Source organism: Castanea sativa, chromosome 8 (genome assembly GCF_040712315.1).
Source record: "Castanea sativa cultivar Marrone di Chiusa Pesio chromosome 8, ASM4071231v1".
NCBI classification, from domain to species: domain Eukaryota; kingdom Viridiplantae; phylum Streptophyta; class Magnoliopsida; order Fagales; family Fagaceae; genus Castanea; species Castanea sativa.
In genome coordinates, this window is record NC_134020.1 from 20457717 (window position 1) to 20471652 (window position 13936).

Sequence of the window (13936 nt, forward strand, 5' to 3'; positions counted from 1 at the left end):
AACCAATAGAAATAAAAATAAAATATAATAAAATTATAAATTGACAATTCACATAATTATTTTTGTATTCTACATGTCATCTAGAAAATGTGATATTATAATTTATTGAATATTCTATAATTTATAGTTTATATTTTTGTATCTTATAATTTATTTGGAGAGAAAAAAAAGACTTGATACAAATGAAAGGATATTTTGGAAAAAATAAATGACACTTCTAGATTCTTAGAAATAAATCAAATATAAGCCTTACATATTCTCAAATTCTTATAAGATTCTAAATCAAACCAAACCAAATATAGATATAGTTATGTTCCCAAACTAAACACCACATTAGAGGGATCATTATGCTCTTGGGAGAACTTCCAGCGAGTGTATCTGGCCTCTTCTCATTATTTGAAATTCCATTCATCTTTTCTGGAAGTTGAGGACTTTGACTGAGATAGCAAATACCAAGAAGAAGAGGAGACAAAAGCCAATAAGAATTGCTACTGAAACTCCTACCATCCCAGGACCATAGCCAAGGTAAAAGTCCAAATATTCTTTCACAGTGCCCTCAAATCCATCTCCAACAATCTTGGTTTCCACATCACCAAGCTGAGAGCTGATAATACCTCGTAGAGTCCATGCAATTGGGCATAAGTAGTAGGTCCATAGCCACCATGGAGGGATACTCTGAAGTAATAAAACCAATAAAACTTTGAACAGAGTTGCAAACTTGAGAAAGAATAAGCAGATGGGCTTGAGCGCAAAACCTCAAAAACAAAAAATAAGGATCATTTGCTATGTTTTCTATCATCTACTTTATTTTAGTGACAGTGGGGTTCATCCCTTCCCTTTTCAGTTTTTACTACTGGTGGGATTTCATGGCTAGTGGGAATTGCTTTTTATTTCACTCCAGTAGCTTTTTTGCTTGAGGGGACATTATACTATTGTTGTTTAGGACATGACTTAGACAGGAGGCTAATTCTGTTTACTAAACAAATTGTATTTTATAACGTAATTTGTGTTTAATTAGTTTCATTAGTTACTAGAGTGCAAACCACATATTCTTGTCAATTGCTAAATGCACAGATTATCTCCATTACAAATTAAGTTTAAAAGTTTAGCATCTCAATATATTGTATTTTAATGTTATATAGCGTTCCAGCTAGACATGGCCAATCATACTTTCAAAATTAAGATGAAGTGGAGTATCGGTATGCTTGCTCATCTAAGTGGTCATAATTAAACCACTTAGGAATTTAATCTTTATTGATTTTTGTTCCACTTGTGATCATTATTGGTTTCAAGTGAAGCTCCAACAGTTTATTAATTTAATTGGCCCAATCCATTAATGAAGCAATACTTTGTTGCAAGATGTAAAATATATTTACTTACAGGTTTTGGGATGAGAAAACCCGAAAGTAGGTTCCATATTGAGTAAAATGCAGAAGAAATGACTGCTGCTAGGTTTTGAGAAGGTGTAAGACCAACAGCCATCATGCCGAAGAAGGTAAAGTACGTGAATGTCAAGAACATAAACAATAGATAGAGAAAAAATTTGCCTGCAACACCGGAGAAATGTCAAGTGAAGTAACTGAATTTGCATAAACTTTATGCACCAAAAACATCAGAAAACAATATGATGAGCCAGGTGCCCTTTACTCGTGAAAACAAAGCCACCTATATCGACAACAATTTTTTAAACCTTCAATTCAAAGGACTCGTTCTTATAAGAATCTCTTTAGACACAACAGTGAAGATGGAATGTCCTCAGAAGCAAAATTTTTAGGAATTTCGTAGGACTCATTCTTAATTATATAAATCTCTTTAATGGACAACTAAAAGTAAAAGTAGCACAGAAGAAAACAATGAAAGAATCTTACTGGTTGTCCTTTCAAAATTAATCATGAAATATGTGATAATGCCAAAAATTATTGTCTGCGCAACAATGTATGGAACCTCCACAAGACCCTGTTAATATTGCAATCAAGATATGTATCAGAAATCACCACTTCAAAGAAGTGTCATTTGTCAAATATTAGAAGTGTAATGAACTTTACTTGGCCTCCTCCATAAGCAATTGGAGAGTACATTCCAGCTGCTTTCTCTCGATAGAATACCGTTCTCTCAATTGAAACAATTGGTTGCACTGAGGCTGCATTGTTAACTCCAAGAAACACGCATGAAGCAAAAAGAGCTCCCATAACCATAAACAAATCTTGAGTTGTACTCCTAAACAAAATTATATATGTTTAATGATTTAATACTTTTTTCACAACATTGCAAGAATCAAAGAGAAATAGCCTAATCAAAATACAGGATTTTGTCGCCACAAGACTTTGTCAAAAGAAGAGGAAAAAAACAATAGGCGGTTGTTTGAATTTTTAAAAAAAATAAAAAGGTGTTAATCACAATTCCCAAATAAGGTATATTCTATTTCAATGTTTTTGGTCACATGATAGGGTTTCATATTCAAATGCAAGACTTCTTGGTGCGGATACAAGGTACAAGCCCCCAATTATAAACATGTATGGGAGGAAGAGCAAAAAGAATACGGCCCAACCTGTGGTCTTATGGATGGAGCCTGTTAGTTATTGGGCTTGAGATTAAGCAAGCCTAAGCATTTAATAATTAGGGTTTCTTTATGCATTTTATTGTAGCTATTTAAGCAATTTTTTCTGATTATTGTAAGATAGTTTTTGAGAATTAAAAAATTATTGTGTTTCTTTCACACTAGTGCCGACTCCAGTTTGCTTGGTGCTGACTCCAAGCAACCCTCAGGTGCTGACTCCTAGGGTTTATTTTGTAGTTTATTCATTCCTTTGAAAACAATGTAGTTGTCCTATGTCAGTTTTGGTATCAGAGCAGACTTCCGGTCCATACAGCACAACCGTAGACAACCACTTGAAGGCAAAACCATCAAAAGAGCAAGCCAACCAAATATGACAGTACCTTTCAAGTTTTTGCCCCATGAGATCTTGAAGAAGCCCAAACGAGCCCCTGCAATCCGTATATACCCCCAAGCCCCACATGAGTTTTTCACCCCCAAGCCAACAGAGAAGCCAACGACGCCTCCCAAGCCGGTGACCACCATCCGTGCCCGCCGCTAATCACAGAACCCACAACCCACAAACCACAAAAAAAAAAAGGAAAAAAAAAAAAGAAGAGACCCACACAAGACCTAACACTCACCAGCCGCCAAAACCCACAAAATCAACACCCACCGCCGCAAAACCCAACAGCCACCAGCCACCAACCGCCGCAAAACCCAATGCCTCACCCTTGACCATCGCCACTGAGGTCGTCGACCCCATCGATGCCAAGGCCGAGACGAGCAGACACCAACTTCGCCGATGACTCCAGTCGCTAACTCCGCCGAATACTCCAACCGATGACTTCGCCATTTCTCTTCTCTTTAGTTTCTTTTTTCTTCTAGTTTCTAGTTTCTGAATTTCGATAGCGCTTGTAGTTCCTTTTAAGCAAGAGTAGTGTATTTCCTTTTCTTTTAAAGTCCATCACAGTGTACTTAATTATTTTGCCAAAAAAAAAAGGCGGGAAAAGAAAGGAAGTATTGTTACTGTGATAGCCCATTGCATGTATTGGGCCTTGAATTGTTCTCTACAGGTCCACTCTATCCAAGTCAGATCCACTCACTTGAGGAGCCAAGCCCGTGACTATCTAGTGCAATAAGTTGGTCACTAACCAGGGTACAACTCTTACTTTCTTTTTGGTGGGTTCAATTTTGTCTCATTAAAAAAAATATCATCTTTATATTTTTTATGTGCATATCCCACCATACCCCATTGGCCTACCCATTTTGTGCTCAAGTTAGCTATTTTATTAGGTGTGCTTTCTTTCAGTACCCACTCTAAAATTCCAAGAAAAAAAAAAACATAACCCACTTTCTTTGAAATATCTGATTCCCATTATTAATTATGGAGCTTATTGGAATTTGACTTTTATTTGGGCTATTTCTCAATATTGTGAACACTGTCACTTCTTGACTGCAATTTATTCCTTTGATTCATTGATCTAGTCTCTACTTGTACTCTTGTTTGACCTTAATTTTACTTTGAGAATTGGTTGCTTGAATTTTTGGGAATCTCAACTGCATTCATAAATATAGTGTTGCATGCATCTACATAGTGGTTGCATCATGTCAAACCCTGAACATCAATCCACTTTCAAGTCTTGACCCTCTTTAGAGCAAACCATAGGAGACCTAGCAAAAAGTGTCCAAGCTTTACTGGATAGGGTTGAGCGAATTGAAGCATCTCAAAGAGAGACTAGTAACCATGAAGGAGATAACATTCTTAGGCAAAATAACCACGGTTACTTTAATAGGGCTCCAAACTTTGAACATGATCACTATAATCACAATGGCCCTGGGGATTATGATGATAGGATGTCTAAGGAAAAGATAGAAGCCCCCACCTTTGATGGCTGTCTAGACCCATGGGTTTTCATTGATTGGTTATGTCAAATGGAGAAATTCTTTGACTATTACCATTGGACTGAGAATAAAAAAGTGAGGTATGCTAGGATGAAGTTAATTGAGAGAGCCGATCTTTTCTAGGAGGACCTTGAGGAAACCTTTAGGCGAAGATGTGAGTCCCCCATTACTGATTGGCTTGAGATGAAAGATGCACTCTCGATGAATTATCTTCCTCCAACTTATAGGAGCTCCCTCCTTGAGGAATGAGATTGCTTAAAACAAGGCACTGCTCCTGTTGCTAAGTATATAGAGAAATTCAAGGAATTCAAGAGATGAATTCGAATAGTCAAGGAAGAGGTTGTCACACTCAATAGGTTCAAGAAAGGTTTAAATGCTAACCTACTAGGCGAGATTATCACCTGAAGAGTTACTACCTTAGGAGAAGCATATGACCTTGCTAGGAATTGTGAGTTAGCATCCAAATCTATCTTTTGACAACGTTCTGAGCTGCGGAGTGTTCCTACCAACCCTCAACCTTTTGGTAGTAAATCTAGACTTGCCTTACCCCCTAAGGTCAACCCCAATAGCATCCCAATAGAAAAAGAGGACAAGGGAAAATGTGTGATCAATGAGCCCTCAAGATTAGGCTCTCGCCTTCAATGCTTCAAATGCAATGGGGTTGGACATATCGCAGCTAGATGTCTCTCTAGGACCCTTGTCATCCAAGAGAATGATTAAAAGGTAGAAGATGTTGAGGAGCTGGTGTATGATCTAAATGTTGAAGAAATCCAAGATGTTGAGGCAGAATGGGAAGATGATCCTAGCTATCTCGCGTGCATTAGAACCATTTCTTCCCAGGTTGATGATTCCAAGGTTGTCTTTGGTGCCCCTAGAGTGAATGTGGTAAGGTGTGATTTGGCAGAACAAAGAGACACTGATGATTGGCGAATGAGTGCCATCTTCCAAACTTACACAAAGTGTGGAGACAAAACTTGCAAGGTTATTATAGATAGTGGGAATTGCATTAATGCGGTGTCCTTTAACGTTGTTTCCTGCCTAGGCTTGAAATTAATCCCACACCTTAACCCATATAAAGTTTCTTGGGTGGATACTTCCTCCATAGCCATAAAAGAAAGATGTGTTGTCCCACTTCAATTCCTCACCTATAAGGCTGAAATATTGTGTGACATAATTCCCGTGGATGTAGGGCATATTATCTTAGGTAGACCTTGGCTTATGATTTGGATGTCACCCTTCATGGGCGATCCAATTCTTGCTCATTTATGTTTGAAGGTAAGAAGATTGTGTTTAATCCTTTGAAACCCAAGTTAATCGACATGAGCAAGAAGACAAAAGCACCAAAGTCGAAAGGTCTAAACATCATAAGCCCAAAGACATTTGAAAGGGTAGCAGTTCAAGAATCCATTGTGTTTGTCTTAGGTGCCAGGGAACTTCATGGAGAGACCCGTGAGGAGCAACCTAAGGACGTGAAGTTAGTGCTCTAGGAATTTAAGGATGTGTTCCCTGAGGAACTCCCCAATCATTTACCGCCCATGCGTGACATACAACACGCCATAGATTTTGTGCCCGGAATGACCCTACCTAACTTGCCTCACTATAGGATGAGCCCTGCAGAACATGCTGAGTTGCAAAGGCAAGTAGAAGAACTACTTAGAAAGGGTTTTTTTTTTCGTGAAAGCATGAGTCCTTAGGGTTTCTTTATGCATTTTATTGTAGCTATTTAAGCACTTTTTTATTATTATTGTAAGACAGTTTTTGAGAATTATAAAATTATTGTGTTTCTTTCACACTGGTGCCGACTCTAGTTTGCTTGGTGCTGACTCCAAGCAGCCCTTAGGTGCTGACTCCTAGGGTTTATTTTGTAGTTTATTCGTTTTTTTTGAAAACAGTGTGGTTGTCCTACGTCACTTCTGTTACCAAAAATTCCGAGTATTTGCATATTCCAGCCTAACATTTTCCCTATTAAATTGTTAAGACTACTCCAGAAATACAGAATTTAGCCTAAGAATATTATTCATGGTTTCTAACTAACTAATTCTATCAAGGCCGACTGATCAATAGATATCCTCTTGAAGCAATACCCATTTCACTTTTACTAAACGTTAGCGAAGAAAAAAAAAAAAAAAAAAACTAACCAGGAACAGGTGAATCATAGGCAAATACAGAAAAGCAAAACTAACTTGCACTATGAGACATGAGATAACAGAAACATTTACCTTCTTAAACCAACATCCCAGAATATTGATCCAAGTAGTATTGCACAGATTGCAGTAAAAAATAACCTCATGGCATTGTATTGTGGACTTCTCCAGTATACAAGATTTTGTTTCCATAGGCAAGTCCGAAATTGGGTGAATATGTCTTGTGAATATGTGGTAGAAAACTTCAACGGTTCTGAGCCAGCAGGTGGAATACTAAAATGCTTGATGGAAGCTTCCACATCGCTAGAATAAGGATGTAAAAATATCAGTTATGGATATTGCATTAAAATGCAAGTAAGCAACAACATAAATTAAGATTACCTATATTGCTTAGAATTCTGGTAAATTTCGGCAAAGTCTTCACCAATTCTATCTTCGGCAGCAGGAGTTGTCACCTCGAGCATCCAAGTTGCTGGATTGTAACCATTGGGAATTGGAGGGGTTCCTTTAATTCCCTGCATATAAAATTGATGAGACAAACTTCGCTTAAGCTATAGGTAAACAACACACTTTTCTAATTTTATCAGCCTCATGGTTTAAATTAAATCAAGGAGTTCTTGAAAATCACCAAGTAATTTGACTAAAATTGGAAGGAGGAATTGTAGCAAAATAAGGACTATATTGAAACATAAGCTTTCCAATGGTAAACATACTCGTAGTATAACCAAAAAACTCAGAAAATAAGCTAATGACGTGACCCATTTTGTTACTAAAAGGTGATACCTAATACACAAGACTCTTGTTTTTTTGGGGAAGAGGTCGTTGGTAAGCAGCCTCACCCCCAGATTTGGAGAGTCTAATTGCCATACTCAAACTGGTGACAAGTTGCTTGGATAGAGAAAACTTACCATCACACCAAAGTCCAACCTCTTTTGAGTGATTTCCAACGATGTTGAATGAGCAAAGTACAATAAATCCCACATAATTTTTTGTTTACTCTATTTGTTTCTTTATTAACTTATTGCTTTAGATTAAGTAAGAGTATTCTTGTAGTCTTGCCCTATCACTCTATTATAAATATGTTTTTTTTTTTTGGTTATGTCAAATGTGATAGACTAGTTGATTAAGACCAAAACGTTTTTTTTTTGTTTTTTTTTTTGTGTGTAGAGTTGGGGGGGGGGGGGAACCTCTGATGAGATTCTATGATATGGCAATCTCAAATGTTTCATGAAACTCCCTCTTGAGATTTGTGTAAATGTACAGTTTAGTTTTTACTAATGAAATATTTTGTCTTTAATAAAATGTCACAATTAATTTATACACACCTAAGTGGGAAGTGTCATTCATCCCCAAACCTCAAGAGATAGGAGCGTCATTTTGTCCAAAGTTTGTGTAAATAGATTTTATAAAGATGGAATATTCTATTAGTAAATTACCAGTTTGAGAGGGCGTGGACTTAACTTTTGTATTTATACAAGAGCTGTAATTGTCCACACTTCTTTTATACACTCTTCATACACATCATATTTTAAATGTGCACATTCTAGAAAAATATGAATACTTAATGTGAAAGTATGAACAATGTGTGTATAGAGTGTTTGTCAGGGAGTGCAAAACAATAATTTTCCTTTATATAAACTTCAAGAGAGGAAGTTCAATTTCGTAAAATCTCAAGGGAGGGTGGTGGTGCAATTCACCCCTTCTTTTACTCTCTTCTTGTCTTCCTCTCTCTTACCCTGATTTTTCTAATTTTACAAGTCAAACTGGTATCAAAGATTGCTACTCCAGTCCTAGAAGTGTGCTGACGTTATCGTTCAGACGATGATGTTAAAACTGATGTCTACACCGACACGATCACCAAAATCCAGCGACCGCATTATCTGAGTAGCTGGTCTTCCTTGATTTTGGTGATTTTTTCCAAATTTTTTGAAACCATCGGATGTGAGTTTTTAATTTTTCAATGTTTCTCAAACATTGAAAAATTCAAAACACATCGACCACATTATTCAACATCGATTTTCCAATTTGGTTTTCTGGAGCTTTTCCAGTAGCTTTTGTCTACTAGGCCTCTCTTTTGTAGGAGACAAATAGGATTATATAAGGTGCAGGATGATGGTTGTTTGTCAATTAGAAGTAAAGCACAGGACGATTAATTGTTACCTGAAAATAGTCTATCAATATCTGTGAGTGCACACCAAGCTTCCCTCCATATATAACTTGGCCCCCTCGTTTCATAAGAAGTAGCTGTGCATTTAACCCAAAAGATTAGACATATTCAAAGAAACTGACAAACACATCAAATATAGTTCTCAATTGACTGCAAAACAATAGTTAACCTCATCAAATGCTTCAAATATATCAATACTTGGTTGATGTATTGTGCAGACCACAGTTCTCCCCGTATCAACAGTATTACGGACAGTTCGCATAACAATGGCTGCCGCTCGTGCATCCAGTCCAGATGTAGGTTCATCCATAAAAATGATGGAAGGATTTGCTACAAGTTCCACTGCTATGGTTAAACGTTTTCTCTGCTCTGTCGATAGGCCACTACTACCAGGCAAGCCCACCAAAGCATGTCTTATAGTATCAAGCTCTACTAATTTCATCACTTCTTCAACAAACTCCTGCAATGCATTATAGTGATGTAATTAAACGGGAATATTCCAATAGGATACAAAATCTTATGCAGCAACTCACATGTTTTTTCTCTTTGCTAACTTCCTTTGGGAGACGAAGAGCAGAAGAAAACACGAGAGACTCCTCAACTGTCACTTGAGGAGAATGTATATCATTTTGTTCGACATATCCTGATATTCTAGCAAAAGTGCTCTGCTCTTTTGGGTAACCCGATATTCTAATATCCCCCTCTATGTAACCACCAGTTTTCCGACCAGCAAGCACATCCATCAAAGTGGTCTTTCCAGCTCCGCTTGCCCCAACCAAGGCAGTAAGAACACCAGGTGAGAATACACCACTAATATTGGACAGGAGTTGCAACTTCTTCTCCGGAATACCTTCCCTTTTCATTTCCTGAGAACCTCAAAAAAAAAGAAATAAATGCTTTACTTAGCTTAAAATAGAAGAAAGTGAACTCCCAATATATTTGGTATACAAATAAGGTCGAGGAGATCAAAACCAACAGAGAAAACACCTTCGGCATATCAACAAAATAATTGACATTATGGAAAGTCATTGTTAATGGTTGAAATGGAAGGATCATTCCCTTCTTTTTGCTGCCTTCTCTGGCAGATGTTTGATGTAATTCAGAACCCTTACCACCTACTGCATAAACAGGTAAACATATATAAGAGATATTTCTAAAATAAATCTATGCTACAATGCATTATGAGGAGCAAAATCCAATAAAAGCTGCTGTAAATTTATAAATGGAACATTATTGATAAAACTTATAAAAATAACTGACCACCATCTTTTGCCAAATTCTTTTCTGCAACATCATCTGGCATCACTGTCCGGGCTTTTGTAAGGGCTGAAATGGAGAAAAAAAAAAAAAAAAGATAAGAGAGATAACATTTACTAAAGATTAAACACATTCATACTAAAAGGAACGCAGAAAACTTTTACTTAGATGGAAAAACTTTAGTTAGCAAAAGGAATGGACAAGAACATTTTAAAAAAATAAATATAAATTCTTTCAAACATACGATTAAGGTAGGCCAAGGCAAAAGTCACTAAGTTGTTGAAAAGCACCGAATAAGCTAATAGTACAGCAACTCCAATCCAATACCAATTATCATCAGTAGGTAAGCCACGTGATTTAAGAATGTTGTATCCAACAGTATCATTCCCAATTGCCGATCTCTGCAAAGAGTCAAGTTTCCAAAAACAGCAGACAACTTCAGAAGTCATCCATAACATAAAATCTGCAAGCGATATCTTCATTTTTCAGTCATGAATATGTGACATTATATGAAGCATAAAAAAACTGGCAGAATTGTGTCCCCAATCTCAAAGACCATACCTCCATCCACCTTGTGGCTGTAAATTCATTGACAGAAATTGCACGTTGCGCATAGGATAAAGGTGACACCCAAAATGCCCAAATCCACCATGACTTAACCATTTCTGAAAGAAGAACAACCTAGTCACCGAAGATCACAAAATTTTCCTGTCATCAACAATTTTTTTTATGAAACCTACCTTTTGGAATGATGAATCCGCCCAACAAGAATACAACTAGCAGTGCAGCAGATCCAAATATACCGGCAAGAACCATATCTCGTGCTATAGAGGCCATCAAACGGAAAAGGCCCAATGCCATTTGGTGTATTGAAAAGAGTAAAAGCATAAAACGGAAAAACCTGAAACATTTAAGGGATGTAACTAGTACGGAAAATACAATCAGAAAAAAACATCGTCTACTAAAGTAAATAGGAGATACCTTCCCGCACCAGGGGCAAAACCAACAGTGTAATATACAACACATGACCACACAACAGCTTCAACAAGAGAGTAAGGTACACGCAGAATCCAGCTTGAGATATTCCATGCCCATGCAGCATGAAAATAATTATCTCTTTGCTTGTAGAAGACTGGGAGCCGTGTTATCATAAGAGGTAGCTCAGAGAATCCATTAAACATTATATGCACCAGCCCATAAAATAGGCAAGAAAGATAAAGGCTGCCAGATTGCTCATTTGTGGGGTGTATTCTTGTTCTCAAGAACATTGTGCTTGTGATGAATCCAACAAAGGCAACCTTTAACATAAGTAACAGATAATATGAGATATATCAAAACTACATATGAGAAAATTTAACAAAGAAAACTGAAATTACAACCTACAAGATGCATACGTACTCTAAAAGTTTACTGTATATTCATCAAATGATTTATAGCTAACGAAAATAAGCATTTAGTTGTTTCAGAAGAAAGACATGCGAGTTATCTTTATGCTATTGGACTAGATGCACTACATTTGTACACAATTATAACACATTTAAATACAGAAGTGACAAGGTGAATCATACCTGGCATGTCCTAAATATATATAGAAAACTATGTCTGGAGATTAACAGCAGTTCTCGTTCAAAACAAGCTACTAAAAGCCCATATCTTGGTACAGCATATTTAGTTTTGGACAAAGCCGAAGAATCACTCTTAGATTTATCATATGGAATAGATAATGAGGACTGCAGCGACCTTCCAAATCTGGAATTTTTAAAGGCCTCTGCAATTTCTGGAACAGAAATGAAAACGTATGGTTTTGAAGAATCGGCCCAGTACTGAGCCTGGTCCTTTCTAGAGGTCACCTGGCAATGAAACATGTTAGACAATCATTTAGGAAACATCAAACTATTTGATTGTCTTTAAGAAAGTACCTCTTGAAGAAAATCAGCTACCCCCTTACGAGGTGGTAGCCGAAAGCCTAACGACTCAAAAAATTCTAACACTTCTGCTCGAGGGCCTTGATACACAATGTGTCCTTCTGATAATAGAACCAGATCATCAAACAGTTCAAATGTCTCAGGTGCAGGCTGAAGAAGAGCCATTAGTACAGTAGCCTCCATTTGGTGGACAAAATTCCTAATGCATTTTACAACTTGGAATGTGGTAGAGCTATCGAGTCCAGTAGATATTTCATCCATAAATACAGTCTTTCTTGGTCCAACAATCATTTCTCCTGAATAAAAACGAGACCAATCAACCACATATTATTTATCATTTCAACTCTCATAATTCAGACACATGCATATCACTCAAGATAGCCTTCAGTATATTATAGTGTTTTTTACAAATTGCTTTTTGATAAACAAGTACTTGAAAATTTTTAGATATTAGAATAGTAATGCAAATTTTCCGCCAAATTTGACATGACATTAAATGACTTTTTTGCACTTAATGGATAGGTTTCATTATTATCATGCTTCATCCTCACAAGTTTGCAGACAGTATTTTGAGTCCCACTCCTTTTGAAGATTGGAAGCTTCCAGTATAAGTGATGTTAAAAACAGAGGTGTATTCTGTTACTACCAGAGAGAGAGAGAGAGAAACCTGTGGTAACCCTTTTTCTTTGGCCACCTGAGATGCCTCGGACCATATCACTACCAACCAATGTCTCCGAACATATTTCAAGACCAAGCAATTTCAAAATGTAATCTGTTGAAACACTGTGCTTTTCACCACCAACTGATGATGCCTGTGCAGTTAAAACACATTAAATCAGGATAAAAAGCTAAACAAATTCACAATTCATCCATAAACAGAATGTAGCGGATTTAAGATAACAACCTTCATAAATGCATCAATCTCAGGACTTGGCCTTATGTTCCTTTCCTTCTCTAAACGAACCAGATCTTTCATATAACCTATAGGTACTCTTAAAATATACCATAACTTAGATATTCGGTACATAACAAATGGTTGATTCATGAATTACACAGGGATATTTTTATAAATAAAATTAATTTTACACAGAGATTGCAAATAATAAATAAAAGCGAACAAACCTGCAAACCCATCACTTGCACCTTGACATCTAGCAGCAAAATCCAAGGTTTCTCGTACAGTGAGCTCTGCAAGATGATTATCTGTTTGGCTGATGTATGCAGAAGTTCTTTGAACGTAAAATTCATCCAGATTATGGCCATTATATGTAATGCTACCAGTTTTCTGAAAACAAAATATCAATTTTTAGTATGGAAAGGTCCAGTTACTAGCATCAGACTGAATACTTTAATTAAATAAGACTATCCTTAGTGCCTTTACTATTATTTTATACACACAGATGATAAGACTGTAAACTAATAAAACTTACCTTGAATTTCCTAGCTGAATTCAAAAAATAAAAAAACAGAAAACAATTTATTGGAGAAGATTTTTTTTTTTCAATATTCTTAAATAAAATTTCATACCTAGGGCGTAGACAGGGCTCTTGCTTATGTGGGATTTGAAAGAGATGATTGACAAACAATCTTACTCCTTTTTTATGGAGTGTCTAATAGTGCTAATGTTATTGGATAATTTAATTAATTGTTCAAATTCTACCAATTTCTTCCAACTCACTAACATGGAATGAATAAATAAATGAAATGATCAATACGGGGCTCTTTAGTAACAACTAGCTTGTTACCGCATGCATATATGGGATTTGAAAGAGATGATTGATAGATAGTCTTACTCCCTTTTTATAAAGTGTCTAATACTGCTAAATGCTTATGTTATTGGATAATTTAATTAATTGTTCAAATTCTACCAATTTCTTCCAACTCACTAACACGGACTAAATAATTGAAATGACCAATTTATCCATTGAAGTCACAACAGGGCTCTTTAGTAACAATTAGCTTGCAACCCCCATGCATAAACATAGATATACTTAAAAGATATACA

The 13936-nt window shown here is 36.4% G+C and overlaps 1 protein-coding gene across 1 annotated transcript; it reads right to left on the minus strand.

The window, feature by feature from the left end:
• Positions 1-211: 211 nt before the first annotated feature.
• LOC142607773 (ABC transporter G family member 31-like) lies at positions 212-13177 on the minus strand. Its single transcript, XM_075779394.1, has 20 exons — positions 13054-13177; positions 12836-12912; positions 12599-12743; positions 11926-12227; positions 11575-11856; positions 10988-11304; positions 10747-10907; positions 10568-10671; positions 10251-10407; positions 10010-10075; positions 9737-9867; positions 9283-9615; positions 8919-9209; positions 8743-8826; positions 6964-7097; positions 6658-6885; positions 2046-2217; positions 1869-1956; positions 1381-1547; positions 212-675 (listed from the first exon to the last, which is right to left on the minus strand). The coding sequence occupies exons 2-20, from the start codon at positions 12905-12907 to the stop codon at positions 409-411; spliced, it is 3501 nt and encodes a 1166-aa protein (XP_075635509.1). The 5' UTR covers positions 12908-12912; positions 13054-13177; the 3' UTR covers positions 212-408.
• Positions 13178-13936: the final 759 nt, after the last annotated feature.

Excerpts from the sequence above, each read along its gene's own strand:
- LOC142607773 (XM_075779394.1), bottom strand. The coding sequence starts at position 12,907 with ATGAAAGATCTGGTTCGTTTAGAGAAGGAAAGGAACATAAGGCCAAGT. Across the intron at positions 9,868-10,009 it reads GAATTTGGCAAAAGATGGTG|TAGGTGGTAAGGGTTCTGAA; the intron begins GTCAGTTATTTT and ends CTGTTTATGCAG. Across the intron at positions 7,098-8,742 it reads TATTGATAGACTATTTTCAG|GGAATTAAAGGAACCCCTCC; the intron begins GTAACAATTAAT and ends TTTTATATGCAG.